Here is a 14,715-nt window from a genome sequence, read left to right as displayed (position 1 = left end):
ACCGGGACGGCGGGGACCGGGATGGCAGGGACCAGGATGGCGGGGACAACAGGGACCAGGATGGGGATGGCGGGGACCGGGACAGCGGGGACCGGGACGGCGGGGACCGGGACGGCGGGGACGGCGGGGACCGGGACGGCGGGGACAACAGGGACCGGGACGGTGGGGACGGCGGGGACCGGGACGGCGGGGACTGGGATGGCGGGGACCGGGACAGCAGGGACGGCAGCACCCCTGCTGCCAGCTCGGCCCGGGCACTGGTGGGGGGAGAGCGGCGGGATCTGGGGGGAAAGCAGCTGGTATTGGGGAATAACAGGAAATATTAGGGGGATAATAGCCAATATTTGGGAATAATAGGAAGTATTTGGGGAATATTAGCCAATATTGGGGGAATACTAGCCAATGTTGGGGGAGTATTAGCCAATATTGAGGGAGTATTGGGGAATAACAGGAAATATTAGGGGGATAATAGCCAATATTTGGGAATAATAGGAAGTATTTGGGGAATATTAGCCAATATGGGGGGATTATTAGCCAATATTTGGGGAATATTTGGGAATAATAGGAAGTATTGGGGGAAAATAGCCAATATTGGGGAAATATTTGGGAACAGTAGGAAATACCTGGGGACTATTTGGGGGAACAATAGCAAAATACTTTGGGAAATAACAGGAAATCTTTGGGGAATAGTAGCAAATATGTGGGGGGTAATTGGGGAGTACTGGGAAATATTTGGGCAATAATAGCAAAATCGTTCGGGGAAGAACAGAAAATGTTGGGGGGGAACAGGTGGGGAATGAAAGCAAGGATTTGGGGAAGAATAGCGGAGCTTTGGGGCCTAATAGCAAATCTTTGGGGAAGAATAGCAAGTCTTTGGGGAATAATAGCAAATCTTTGGGGAATAGTAGCAAATCTTTGGGGAATAGTAGCAAATCCTTGGGGAATAGTAGCAAATCCTTGGGGAATAATAGCAAATCTTGGGCTCTAATAGCAAATCCTTGGGGAATAATAGCAAGTCTTTGGGGAATAATAGCAAATCCTTGGGAATAATAGCAAATCCTTGGGGAATAATAGCAAATCCTTGGGGAATAATAGCAAGTCTTGGGCTCTAATAGCAAATCCTTGGGGCCCGAAAGCAAATCTTTGGGGAATCGCGGCCCAAGAGCCGGGGGAAACCCCAGGCCTCGGGGTTAGCGGGGATCCCAGCCCTGACGGGGTGTTCCCGGCTCCCCCCAGCTGACCCACGGCGTCATGAACAAGGAGCTCAAGTACTGCAAGAACCCCGAGGACCTGGAGTGCAACGAGAACGTGAAGCACAAGACCAAGGAGTACATCAAGAAGTACATGCAGAAATTCGGGGCCATCTACAAACCCAAAGAGGACACGGACCTGGAGTGACCACCACCACCACCACCTCCTCCTCCTCCTCCTCCTCCTCCTCCACCACCAGCCCACCCACCGCCGCCGGGGGACGCCCCCGCTCTGCCGGGATAACGCGGTTTTTTTTCCAACCACCAACCTGTGAATTGATTTTATTTCTTTTTTTTTTTAATTTCTTTTTTTTTTTCTTTTCTTTTTTTAAGAAAAAAAAAAAAGGAAAATAAACTTTGTTCCCTACGGCGTGAGGCGGTTTGTGCTGCCGGGGCGACGCAGAGGAAGAGCCGGGCTTGGCCGGCTCCCACCCCCCGGGCGTCACCGAGCTCTGTATTATATTTTAACGTATATGTGAATATATTGATAATTTGGGGGTTGTTTTTTTTTTTTTCCTTTTGCTTTTAGCCCAAGACGTGCCGATACCACGGGAACACTTTGTAAGGAGAGTTTCGGGGTATTTTTTTGGGGGGGGTGGGGTGGTGGGGTGGGGGGTGGGGGTGTTTTTTTGTTTTTATTCCAGCTGTTTTCCTTGGTTTTATTTTTGGTTCTGCGAGGTTTAATCTGTTTTCCTGTAAATAGTGCGGAGCGGGGCTGCCCCCGGATTTCTGGCAGGCCTCGCGCTATGTTGATAAGATTGATTTTACTGCTTAAATCATTTTACTTTATCCAATTTTTACGGAACTTTTTATGTAAAAAAAAAAAAAAAAAAAAAAAAAAAAGGAGAAAAAAAAATAATAAAAAGAAAAATGACAAAAAATCAACACCGGCCCCAGCCCCCAAAGAGGTTTGGCACGGCCGGGGGGGGGGACCTGACCACGGTGGCCTGGCTCGGTGGTCCGTCCCCTCTCGCTCGGGGACCCCCCCTGCCACCCTTTAGCATCCCCGTGAGCCCCGAACCCCATGGCGGGGGGACATGAGATGGGGTTTTGGGGTGACCCAGCTCGGGGCAGAGGTGCCTGTGTGCGTTTTGGGGGTAATCTGGCGCTTTTCGGTCACGCAGCGTCTCCTGGTGTCACCTGCCTTGGGGTCTTTGGGGGTGTCCCCCCTCCCAGGGCTTCCCACCCCCCCTGCTGTCCTTATGGGGACGGGTGTGGGACACGCGCGGGGGGACACACGGACACCTGGGGGGACGCATCCTGGGGACACACAGCTCAGGGACACACGTCCTGGGGACACGTGGTTGTGGGGACACACGGACACACATCCCATGACATGCTTGTGGGGACACACGGACACCCAAGGACACACACCATGGGGACACACAGACACCTGGGGACACGTATCCCAGGGACACATGCTTGTGGGGACACACGGACATGCGGGGGGACACATCCAGGGACATACAGACACCCAGGGACACACGGACACACATCCCAGGGACATGTGCTTGTGGGGACACACACGGACATGTGGGGGGACACATCCCGGGGACAGGTGCTTGTGGGGACACACGGACATGCGGGGGGACACATCCAGGGACATACAGACACCCAAGGACACACACCCCAGGGACACACGGACACACACCCCGGGGACACGCGCTTGTGGGGACACACGGACACCCAAGGCCACGCATCCTGGCGACACGTTTAATGCGCCCACTCCAGGGCCCAACCGCGTCCCCCACCCTCCGCCACCACCCCGGGGCCACCCCATCCCCCCCCCCCCCCCCCCTTCCCCTCCCCGACACCCCTCAAAAAAAAAAAAACCAAAACCCAACCCAAAAAAGTACAAAACCCACTTCAAAAAAAACCCCAACCGACCCCGCCGCCCCCCGGCCGCTGGCTCACACGGCGGAGGTGACGTCCCCCGGTGCCGCCAAGCGCCGGGCCGCGTCGTGCCGGCCGATGGCGGCCAGGGCCTGGCAGAGGGTCTCCAGCGTCGCCCCCTCGGCGCCGGCCCAGGCGCTCAGGAGGGCGCGGGCGGGGGCTCGGCCTCGCCCGAAGGTGCCGATGGCGTCGGGCCCGAAGCCCAAGCGGGCGGCCAGGCCCCGCCAGTCCCCCCCGGGCCCCCCGCTCTCCAGCAGCCGCTCCAGCTCCTCCTGCCGCTGCGGGGACACCCCGCTCAACGGGTGCCCCTCGGGGCGGGGGGCTGCGAGGAGGGGGGGTGGGGAGAAGGGGAAGGGGGGGTGTCAGGGTCGGCACCCCAAATCCGGCTGGGCCGGAGATGTCGCCGGCTGACGGGAGAGGGAGAGACTCAGCGGGGTATGGGTGCTCCCGGACCCCGTTTGGGTGCTACGTGGGGTTTGGGTGGTCCCCGACCCCATCCAGGGTCTCCCTGACCCCCGCTTGGGTGCTACGTGACCCCCCCTTTGGGTGCTCCTTGGGATACAGGTGCTCCCCAGCCCCATCCAGGTGCTCCTGACTCCCGTTTGGGTGCTACCTTGGGCATGGGTGCTCCCCAATCCCATCTGGGTGCTCCCCAGCCCCATCCAGGCATTCCCCGACCCCATTTGGGTGCTACTTGACCCCCCATTTGGGTGCTCCTTGGGTTATGGGTGCTCCCTGACCCCGTTTGGGTGCTCCTTGAGATACAGGTGCTCCCCAACCCCCATTTGGGTGCTTCCTGGACATGGTGCTCCCCAACCCATCTGGGTGCTCCCCAGCCCCATCCAGATGCTCCCCAGCCCTCTTTGGGGTGCTACTTGACCCCCATTTGGGTGCTCCCTGGGATATGGGTGCTCCCCAGCCCCATCCAGGTGCTCCTTGACCTGGTTTGAGTGCTCCCTGACCCCCATTTGGTGCTCCCTGACCCCCATTCGGGTGCTCCCCAGGACACGGGTGCCCCCCAACCCCATCCAGGTGCCCCCCCCCCCCAAGTTACAGATGCTCCCCAGGGGCAGATGCACCCTGACCCCCCCTCCACAAACACGGGGTGCTCCCCAACCCCATCCCCATGACACCCCCCCCACACACACCCCTCCCCCCAGACCTCCCCCCCCCCGGGATGGGTGCTCCCCCCCCTCCCCAAACCCCATTGCTGGGTGCTCACCCTTGCCGGGCTGGGGGGGCTCCTGCAGGCTGGGGGTGTCGAGGAAGACCCCGCTGTCACTCTGCAGCTTCTCCCCCTCGGGGGACGCCCCCACGTCCCCCGCCCGCGCCTTGGCCAGCTGCTGCTTCTGCCTGCACGTCCGCCAGCTGCCCGCCGGGGGGGGGACACGTCATCCGGGGGGGTGGGTGGGTGACCCCCTCACCCCGTGTCCCGTGTTCCCCCCCCCCCCCCCCAAAAAAAAACCCCTACCACTTGAAGGCCACGTAGGCGAGGAGTCCCACCACCACGGCAGCCAGGAGGGAGCAGTAGACGGGGATGATGTCCTTGCCTGTGGCCTCGGGGGGCACAAATTGGGGGGTGGCGGGCGAGGGGTCCCCTGTCACTGGTTCCATGTCCTCGTCTGTGGAGACACCACCCCCCCCCCAAAAGTTTTAGGGGAGCCCCCGCCCTGTCCCCGTCGCATCCCACCCCACCCCTGCCTCAGTTTCCCCCCGGCGAGAGAACTGACACCCATGCGTGGCTCGTGGGGGACCCCAAATATGTTGGGGGGAGGGGGCGTGGGGGGGTCCCCCCCCAATTTTCTGCGCTCACCCGGTGATGTGCAGCGCCCCAGACCCGCGGCAGGGGGGAAACTGAGGCACCGTGGTGAGGCCACCCCCACCCTGGGTGCTACTTATGGGTGCAGAGGGTGTCGTGTAGGGGGGTGCAGGCTGGGGGGGGGGGGTGTGTGCAACGGGTGGTGGGTGCTGCTCTGCGGGGGGATGGAGGGTGCTGGGGGGTGCAGAGGGGTGCTGGGGGATGTAGAGGGATATAGGGGGGTGCAGAAGGGTGCTAGAGGGTGCTGGGGCATGCGGGGGGGGGTGCAAGGCGGTGCTGGTGGGTGTAGGGGGGTGCAGAGAGGATAAGGGGGGTGCAGGGTGGGTGCAGCGGGGGTAAAATGGGTGCAGGGGGGTGCGGGGGGGTACTCACTGTGGGCGCAGGGCTGGCAGCGGGTGTCGCAGGGCTGGGTGACGCCTTCGGCGGGGGGGCTCGGGGTGCAGCACCCTCCCCCCGCCCCGGTCCTCCCGCACCCCCCGCCCCGCCCCGGCACCTGCGGGTACAGAGAGGGGGGGGGTCCCGGGTCCTGCCTCGGTTTCCCCTCGGCTCTGCCCGGGGCGGGGAGGACACACAAGACACCAGGACCCCCAACTGCCCCCGCCCTCCCCTCAAATCCCCCCCTTCCCCCCCCCACCCATGGAGGGGGCGGGTTTGGGGTCCCAGAGCACCCTGGGGTGGGGTGGGGGGGGGGTGATGAGGGGGCCAAGGGGTGCTCGGTGGGAGATGGCGGGAGCCGGGGGGGGGGTTAAACAGGGGGGGATGAGAGGCTGATGAATGGGGCAAAATAAAGACAACAACAACAACAACAACAACAACAACAACAACAACAACAACAACAAAAAAAAGGAAAGGAATAAAATTGAAAAAAAAAAATCAATGCAAAAGAACAAAAAGTAAATAATCACATAAAAATTAAAAAGAAACGTGAAAGAAAATACATGAGTGAAAACGAAATAAAACGAAGGGGAACGAAACGAAACAAAATGAAGTGAAATAAAATAGAATAAAGTGAAATAAAGTGAAGTGAAATAAAGTGAGAGAAAGTGAAGTGAGATAAAGCGAAGCGAAATAATTAACGTGAAATAATTAAAAAGCAAAATAACTAAAGTGAAACAAAGTGACACAAAGTAAAACAAAATAAAAGCAAAATAAAATAGAGTAAAATAAAAAAAAAAAAAAAGGAAAGCAAAGGAAATAAAGTAAACCAAGCTAAAATAAAATAAAGATTAAAGTAAACCGAAATACAAACCAAACCAAACCGAACTCAACCCCAAACCAGCCAGAACCCAACCCAAACCCGCCCCAACCCCAAACCCCACGGACGGAGCCCCCCGGGGGGCGGCGGGGGGTCCCGGCCCCGTCCCCAGCCCCGTCCCGTCCCGTCCCGTCCCGTCCCCGCCCGCACCGGCCCGAGCAGCAGCAGCACCGGCAGCACCGGCAGCACCGGGACCCGCCGCATCGCCGAGCCGGGCCGGGCCGGGCTTAGCTGAGCCGAGCCGAGCCGAGCCGAGCCGGGCCGAGTCGAGCCGAGCCGGGCCGGGCTTAGCCGAGCCGAGCCGGGCCGGGCCGAGCCGGGCCGGGCCGAGCTTAGCCGAGCGGAGCCGGGCCGAGCCGAGCCTGGCCGAGCCGGGCCGGGCTTAGCCGAGCCGAGCCGGGCCGGGCCGAGCTTAGCCGAGCCGAGCCGAGCCGAGCCGAGCCTGGCCGAGCCTGGCCGAGCCGAGCCGCTCCGATCCGCTCCGGCCCCCTCCGCCTCGGTTCGGCTCCGCTCGGGCCGGTCCGGCTCCGCTCGGCTGGGCGCGGCTCGGCGCCGGCCGGGCAGGGGCGGGGCGCTCCGCTATTGGCTGCGAGCGGCGGGGAGAGGCGGGGCTCCGCGGTGAGCTCCGCCCCTCTGGGCTCCCCTTCGGCCGCCGGTTCGGGTCCCGCTGCGGGGCAGCCCCGCCGACACCGGCTCGACTGGTCCGAACTGGGAACCGGCGTCGCCGCTCCCGCCGCCTCCCCACGGCTTGTCCCCTCCCCATCCCGGGGGCAGAAGGGTCTGGAAGCGGGAGAAGCAGCTTTATTGACCCCGGTAGGGTTGGGGGCGGCAGCCCCCTGGTGTGGGTGCAGGGGCTTGGCGACGGGGAGGGGGGGGTGGGTGCAGCACCCCACGGGGGTGCAGGACCTCGGAGTGGGTGCAGAGTCTCAGCGTGGGTGCAGGGGCTTGACCTGGGTGCAGCACCCCACGGTGGGGGGGGTATGTGCAGGACCCCGGGGTGGGTGCAGGATTTTGGCATGGGTGCAGGTTCCTGCCTTGGGCACGGGACCTCGGCGTGGGTGCAGGGTCTTGGCGAGGGTGCGAGACCCCGGTGCAGGCACAGGACCTCGCTGTGGGTGCAGCACCTCAGCACGGGTGCAGGACCCTGGCGTGGGTGCACGGCCTTGGCATGGGTGCAGGATGCTGGGCTGGGGGGCAGCACCTCAGCACGGGTGCAGGACCCTGGCGTGGGTGCAAGACCTCGGTGCAAGCGCAGGACCTCAACGTGGGCGCAACACCCCAGCATGGGTGCAGGGGCCTGGCGGGGGTGCTGGGTCTCAGCCTGGGTGCCGGGTCTCGACGTGGGTGCAGGGACTCGGCGTGGGTGCAGGGTCTCGGTGTGGGTGCTGGGTCTCGGCGTGGGTGCCGGGTCTCGACGTGGGTGCAGGGTCTCGGCGTGGGTGAAGGGTCTCGGCGTGGGTGCCGGGTCTCGGCGTGGGTGCAGGGTCTCAGCGTGGGTGAAGGGTCTTGGCGTGGGTGCGAGACCCCGGTGCAGGCACAGGACCTCGCTGTGGGTGCAGCACCTCAGCACGGGTGCAGGACCCTGGCGTGGGTGCAAGACCTCGGTGCAAGCGCAGGACCTCAACGTGGGCGCAACACCCCAGCATGGGTGCAGGGGCCTGGCGTGGGTGCTGGGTCTCAGCCTGGGTGCCGGGTCTCGACGTGGGTGCAGGGACTCGGCGTGGGTGCAGGGTCTCGGTGTGGGTGCTGGGTCTCGGCGTGGGTGCCGTGTCTCGACGTGGGTGCAGGGTCTCGGCGTGGGTGCCGGGTCTCGGCGTGGGTGCCGGGTCTCGGCGTGGGTGCAGGGTCTCGGCGTGGGTGCAGGGTCTCAGCGTGGGTGAAGGGTCTTGGCGTGGGTGCGAGACCCCGGTGCAGGCACAGGACCTCGCTGTGGGTGCAGCACCTCAGCACGGGTGCAGGACCCTGGCGTGGGTGCAAGACCTTGGTGCAAGCGCAGGACCTCAACGTGGGCGCAACACCCCAGCATGGGTGCAGGGGCCTGGCGGGGGTGCTGGGTCTCGGCGTGGGTGCAGGGTCTCGGCGTGGGTGAAGGGTCTTGGTGTGGGTGAAGGGTCTCAGCGTGGGTGAAGGGTCTCGATGTGGGTGCCGGGTCTCGGCGTGGGTGCAGGGTCTCGGCGTGGGTGCAGGGTCTCGGCGTGGGTGAAGGGTCTCGGCGTGGGTGAAGGGTCTCGGCGTGGGTGCAGGGTCTCAGCGTGGGTGCAGGGTCTCGGCGTGGGTGCAGGGTCTCGGCGTGGGTGAAGGGTCTCGGCGTGGGTGCAGGGTCTCGGCGTGGGTGCCGGGTCTCGACGTGGGTGCCGGGTCTCGGCGTGGGTGCAGGGTCTCGGTGTGGCTGCCACACCTTGGCAGCTCCCCGCTGTCCTCCCTACCAGCCACGAACCGGGTGCCAGAGCTCGACCACCTTCCCCCCGGCGTGGACGTAGTAGACGGGGTGCATGGCGGCGGTGGCGCAGGCCTGCGGCGGGGAGGGACGCTCAGCGGGGCGTGGCGGGGCGTGGTGGTGGGGCGTGGCGTGGTGGGGCGTGGTGGGGCGTGGCGTGGCGGGGCGGGGCGTGGCGGGGCGGGTACTCACGTGGAAGGGGATGAGCGCCAAGACGCTGCCCAGCGGGAACCGCTCGAAATCCAACGGCCCATCGACGGCTTCCACCTGCCCGTGCTCCTGCGTCAGCCCCACCAGCCTGCGGGGACGCGCCGTCAGGTCCCCACCACCCCTCCTGGGGGTCCCCCAACCCCCCCCGCCGGTGCTCACCTGAGCTGGGGGTGCCCCTCGACGGCGGCGCACCCCGCGCACCCCTGGCCGCGGCCGTGGAGGCTGAGGGCCGCCCACCCGCAGTCCACCAGCAGCTGGTTGCGGTGGGGGTAGTGCCCGATGACCCTGGTGAGGACACGGATGGCCACCTCCTCCGGCCGGCAGGAGCCCAGCAGGGTCTGCTGAAGGTCTGGCGAGGGGAGATCAGGGTGCCCAGCTCAAGGTGGGGTGCAGCCCCCCCGCCCCCACCCCACCCCCCCCCCCCCCCATGGGGAGCGGGGGGTTCTCCCTGACCCCACTCACCGTAGAAGAGGTAGTTGCCCGGGTGGAGCTCGGTGAGCTGGGCCATCTCCGGCACCGGGTGGCTGCAGGACGGCGTGGAGCCGATGCCGGCCTGGGGACACGGCACCCCTGCCTGCCGCAGCCTGCTGGCACACGGGGGGGACCCTCTGGCGTGGCTGGAGTGGAGGGGGGGGGGGGTGGGGGTGGGGGGGCATCACCCCCAGGCACCACGGGAGTGGGACCTGAGGAGGGGGTCTGTCGCCCCTGGGTGCCACAGGAGCAGGACCGGAGATGGATCCATCACCCCCAGGAACCATGGGGAGCAAGAGCAGCCATGGGTCTGTCACCCCTGGGTGCTACAGGAGGGGGAGCGGAGGTGGTGACGCCTCAGGGGGTCCCAGATGTGCCAGGGACAAAACCCCCCCCCCCCCCCCCCCCCGAAATATTCGAGGGGGCCATCCAGATGTGGCAGAACCCCATCCAGGTACAGCAGGAAGACCCCAAGATGTGCTGGGGAGCCAGCCAGATGTGCCTGGATGCCAGCCAGATGTGCCAGAGGGAGCCCCCAGATACAACAGAGAGCCCCCCCAATATGCCAGAGCACCCCTCCCAATGGGCCTGGGAGCACCCCTGGATGTGCCCAGGCATCCCCAGATGTGCCAGAGATCCCCCCCCGCCATGAACTGGAGATCCCCTCCCACCCCCCGATGGTTTAAAGCACTCGCAGATGTGTCGGGGAGCCCCCCAGATGTGCCACAGCACCCCTCCAGATGTGCTGGAGACACCCCCCCCCCCCAAGATGGTTCTGGAACCTCTAGATATTTATGGGAGCACCCAGATGCACAAGAGACGACCCGCCCCCCCCCCCCCCCCAAACCCCCCAAGATATGACACCCCTCAAGATGTCTGAGGGTGCCACCAGCAGTGCCTGGGAGGCTCCAGATGTGCTGGGGATCCACCCAGATGTGCCTGGGACCCCTCCAGACCTGCCAGATCACTCCCCAGATATGCCTGCCACCCCCCCCCCCCCGTTATGCCATAGCACACACACCACCCCCCCCGGTTTGCCTGGGACCCCTCTCAGATATACCAGGACATCCCCAAATGTGCCAGAGATCCCCCCCCCTCCTCGATAGACCTGGGATCTCCCCCCCGCCCAGGTACACCAGAGCACCTCCAGATGTGCCCAGGAGCCCCCAGATGTGCTCGAGCACACCCCCCCCCCCCCTCAGGTATGCCAGAGCACCCCCAGATACGCCTGGGACCCCTCCCTGCTGTTTCTGGACACCCCCCCCCCCCCCCAATCAGATATACCACAGCACCCACCACACGTGCTTCAGACCAGCTCCAGATGTGCCTGGGATCCCCCCCCCCCCCCCCCCCCCCAAGCTCTTCCAGGGCCCCCCCAGCCGTGCCCAAGATCTTCCCAGATGTGCCCCCAGCAGCCCAGATGTGTCTGTCCCTCTGTGTGTCCCCCCCCTCTCCGTGTCCCCCCCTCCCCCCCCTTCCTCTCCCATTCAAAGGCAGGAAACCATCCGGCAGCAGTTCCCTGCCCGCTGGGACAAAAGGGTGACAAAATTGGGGGGGGGGGGGGGGGCACAATGACACAGGTCACAACCTGCCACCAAAGCCACATCAAAGGGGACCGGAGCCAACATCCTCCTCCAGCTCCCCGGGGGGGGGGGGGGCTTTGCAGGGCCCCCTTTTATGGGGGTGATTCGCATTTACAACCAGCCACCGGGGGTTTTATGGGGGGGGGGGGGTGGGCGAGAGGAGCGGGGGGGTGGGCCACCATGGTGGCCACCTTGGGCCACCAAACTAAATCTAAACCCCCCCCCCTTGACTCTGCCCAGCGCTGGGTTGGGGGACACTCACGCGGTGACGAAGTCGAGCACGGCGGTGGCGGTGGCGCGGGCGACGGCTTGGATGGCCGGGACATCGCGGCAGCCGTAGGTGTCCCCGCAGTGAGCGTAGACCCCCACCAGCGTCACCTCCTCGGGGGCCTCTTGGGCGATGGCCCGCGCCAGGGCCATGGCCCCGGCGTCCGTGGGTCGCACGCCGGCTGCCGGCCAGGAGGAGGGTCCGAGCGTGGCTTGGGGTGGTGGGGGGGGGTTTTGGTGCCCCCACGGTGGGGGAGGTGGTGGGGATTGGGGTTGGGGATGGGATGTGGGGCATCACTCTGATGTGCGTGTCCCCCTATGGAGCAGCCTGGGGGGGGGGGAAGGGGTGGGGGGAAAATGGGGTTTGGGGGAGGGAGGGGGGGTTCTTATGGGTCATCTCTGCCCCATGGAGCGTTCTTCAATGACTCTTTTTTGGGTGGGGGGGGGGGTGTCTTAAATGTCCCATCCTGGTGGAGAGGGTGGGGCTGGGGGCTAGAGGTTGGTGGGGTGTGGAGTACCCCTCCCCAGTGGAGCACCCTCAAATAATGACTTTTTTTTGGGGGGGGTGGTGTTGGGGGTGTCTTGAAATACCCCCTCCTGGTTGAGATGGAGGTTCTGGGGGCTTGGAGGACCATGGGACATCCTTCCCCCATGGAGCATCCTTGAGCAATGACTTTGGGGGGGGGGGGGGGGGTGTGTCTTAGATGCCCCCTCCTGGTTGAGATGGAGGTTCTGGGGCTTGGAGGAATGTGGGGCATCCTTCCTGGGGGTGGGTGGGGGAAAATGGGCTTTGGGGGGAGGGAGTGGGGGGGTCTTGTGGGGCATCTCTGCCCCATGGAGCATCCTTGAAGAATGACTTTTTTGGGGTGGGTGGGTGGGGTCTTAAATGTCCCATCCTGGTTGAGCTGCTGGGGGTTGGGGAGGGATGTGGGGGTGCCTCTGCCTCATGGGTGAAGATGAGGTTTTGGAGGGGCTTGAATGTCCCATCGGAGGGGCTTTGGGGTTGGGGGTGGGGGGGCACCCTGGAGCATCCCTGAAGAATGATTTTGGTGGTGGTGGTGGTGGGGAATCTTGAATGCCCCCTCCTGGTGGAGAGGGTGGGGCTGGGGGCTAGAGGTTGGTGGGGTGTGGAGTATCCCTCCCCAGCGGAGCACCCTCAAATAATGACTTTTTTTTGGGGGGGTGGTGTTCGAAATGGCCCCTCCTGGTTAAGAGGGTGGTTCTGGGGGCTTGGAGGAACGTGGGACAACCTTCCCCCCCCATGGAGCATCCTTGAGTAATGGGTTTGGGGGGGGGTGTGGGGGGGTGTGTCTTAGATGCCCCCTCGTGGTTGAGATGGAGGTTCTGGGGGCTTGGAGGAACGTGGGGCATCCTTCCCCCATGGAGCATCCTTGAATAATGACTTTGGGGGGGGGGTCTTAGTTGCCCCCTCCTGGTTGAGATGGTAGTTCTGGGGGCTTGGAGGACCGTGGGGCATCCTTCCCTCATGGAGCATCCTTGAGCAATGACTTTGGGGGGGGGGTCTTAAGTGCCCCATCCTAGTTGAGAGGGTGGTTCTGGGGGGGCACATGGAGCATCCCACCCCCCTGAGCAGCCTGGCAAGGGAGGGTGTCGATGAAAACACCCTTGGAGAGGCCACACGATGCCCCATCTCCGCGTTGCCCCCACCTACAGCAGAGGATTTAGGGTTTGGGTTTTTTTTTTTTGGGGGGGGGGGGTTGGGGGGGTCACCTACCCCTGCCGTTCCCGCAGTCGAGCTTGAGCCAGACGAGCCAGCGCTTGCCGGGGGGCAAGGGGTGCTGGCGCAGGAGGGCCAAGGCCTGGGGGGTGTCGAGGAGGAGCTGGAAGGCTTGGAGGCGCTGGGCCAGGGCGGCGCATTCCTCCAGGCGCCCCCCCGGCAGCGGGTAGGCGTAGAGGATGTCATCGAAGCCCCCCGCCGCGAAGAACCGCGCTTCGGCCAAGGTGGAGACCACGATGCCCCGGCGGGTGCCCCCCGTGGCCAGGGCGGCCCTTCTCTGGTGGGGCGGTGATGGGGAGGGTGCTGAGGGGGTGCTGGGAGGGGAGGAGGGGGGATAGTGGGGAGGGTGTTGGGGGTGGTAGTGGGGAGGAGGGTGGGAGGATGTGGGGGTGCTGGGGGGAGACTGGGGGAGGATGCTGGGAGGATGTGGGGGTGCTGGGGAAGGTGCTGGGGGATGCTGGGAGGGGAGGAGGGGGGATAGTGGGGAGGGTGTTGGGGGTGGTAGTGGGGAGGAGGGTGGGAGGATGTGGGGGTGCTGGGGGGGGTGCTGGGGGGAGACTGGGGGAGGATGCTGGGAGGATGTAGGGGTGCTGGGGAAGGTGCTGGGGGATGCTGGGAGGGGAGGAGGGGGGATACTGGGGAGGGTGTTGGGGGTGGTAGTGGGGAGGAGGGTGGGAGGATGTGAGGGTGCTGGGGGGAGACTGGGGGAGGATGCTGGAGGATGTGGGGGTGCTGGGGAAGGTGCTGGGGGATGCTGGGAGGGGAGGAGGGGGGATACTGGGGAGGGTGTTGGGGGTGGTAGTGGGGAGGAGGGTGGGAGGATGTGGGGGTGCTGGGGGGAGACTGGGGGAGGATGCTGGGAGGATGTAGGGGTGCTGGGGAGGGTGCTGGGGGATGCTGGGAGGGGAGGAGGTGGGATACTGGGGAGGGTGCTGAAGGGGTGCTGGGGGGATGCTGGGAGGGGAGGAGGGGGCATAACTGGGGAGGGTGTTGGGGGTGGTAGTGGGGAGGATGCTGGGAGGATGTGGGGGTGCTGGGGGGAGACTTGGGGGGATGTTGGGAGGGTGTGGAGGTGCTGGAAAGGATGCTGGGAGGATGCTGGGAGGATAGGGGGTTGCTGGGGGGAGACTGGGGGGGATGTTGGGAGGGTGTGGAGGTGCTGGAAAGGATGCTGGGAGGATGCTGGGAGGATAGGGGGGTGCTGGGGAGGGTGCTGGGGGAATACTGGGGAGGATGCTGGAAGGATATGGAGGTGCTGGGGAGGGTGCTGGGGGGAGACTGGGGGAACAAGATGGGAAGTGCTAGGGAGGATGCTGGGGGGATGTAGGGGTGCTGGGGGGATGCTGGGGGGGGAAGATGCTGGAGGATATGGGGGTGCTGGGAAGGGATACTGGGGGAGCAAAATGGGGAGTGCTCGGGACGATGGTGGGGGGATGTTGGGAGGATGTGGAGGTGCAGGGAAGGATGCTGGGGGGATACTGGGGAGGATGCTGGGAGGATATGAGGGTGCTGGGGAGGGTGCTGGGGGGAGAGGATGGGAGATGCTGGGGGGGATGCCCCAGCGATGCTGAGAGGATACTAGGGAGGATGCTGGGGGGATACTGGGGACATACTGGAGGTGAGACATGGGGAGGAGAGTGGGAGGATGAAGGTGCTGGGGGGATACTGGGGGGGGGGGGTGTGATGATCAGGGGTGCTGGGGGATGATGCTGGGAAGGAACGGGGAGGTGATACTGGGGAGGAGGGTGGGAGGATGGAGGTGCTCGGAGGGGGGTGCTGGGGGGGATACTGA

General features: G+C 64.3%; 2 protein-coding genes across 2 annotated transcripts in view; one reads left to right on the top strand and one right to left on the bottom strand.

Annotated features, from left to right (window-relative positions):
• SETD2 (SET domain containing 2, histone lysine methyltransferase) overlaps nt 1–1,542 on the top strand; it is a 56,100-nt gene extending 54,558 nt beyond the window's left edge. Inside the window, exon 20 of the mRNA XM_086466631.1 lies at nt 1,237–1,542. Within this exon, the coding sequence (XP_086322757.1) occupies nt 1,237–1,398 (162 nt within the window). The 3' untranslated portion in view covers nt 1,399–1,542. The remainder of the gene's footprint in view (nt 1–1,236) is intronic.
• A 1,618-nt stretch (nt 1,543–3,160) lies between these two features.
• Nucleotides 3,161–14,715, bottom strand: part of LOC147415421 (D-serine dehydratase-like) — a 13,704-nt gene continuing 2,149 nt past the window's right edge. The window contains exons 2-11 of the mRNA XM_086467365.1: nt 12,921–13,200; nt 11,181–11,367; nt 9,327–9,448; nt 9,024–9,213; nt 8,847–8,952; nt 5,305–5,455; nt 5,039–5,108; nt 4,615–4,755; nt 4,366–4,511; nt 3,161–3,465 (exon numbers count right to left, since the gene is read on the bottom strand). Of these exons, the coding sequence (XP_086323491.1) occupies nt 3,161–3,465; nt 4,366–4,511; nt 4,615–4,755; nt 5,039–5,108; nt 5,305–5,455; nt 8,847–8,952; nt 9,024–9,213; nt 9,327–9,448; nt 11,181–11,367; nt 12,921–13,200 (1,698 nt within the window). The remainder of the gene's footprint in view (nt 3,466–4,365; nt 4,512–4,614; nt 4,756–5,038; nt 5,109–5,304; nt 5,456–8,846; nt 8,953–9,023; nt 9,214–9,326; nt 9,449–11,180; nt 11,368–12,920; nt 13,201–14,715) is intronic.

The sequence above is a fragment of the Leptosomus discolor genome, chromosome 6 (assembly GCF_034619465.1).
Source record: "Leptosomus discolor isolate bLepDis1 chromosome 6, bLepDis1.hap2, whole genome shotgun sequence".
Lineage (NCBI taxonomy): Eukaryota > Metazoa > Chordata > Aves > Leptosomiformes > Leptosomidae > Leptosomus > Leptosomus discolor.
Note: the sequence above shows the minus strand (reverse complement) of the source record. Positions and strands in the feature narration are given on the sequence as shown.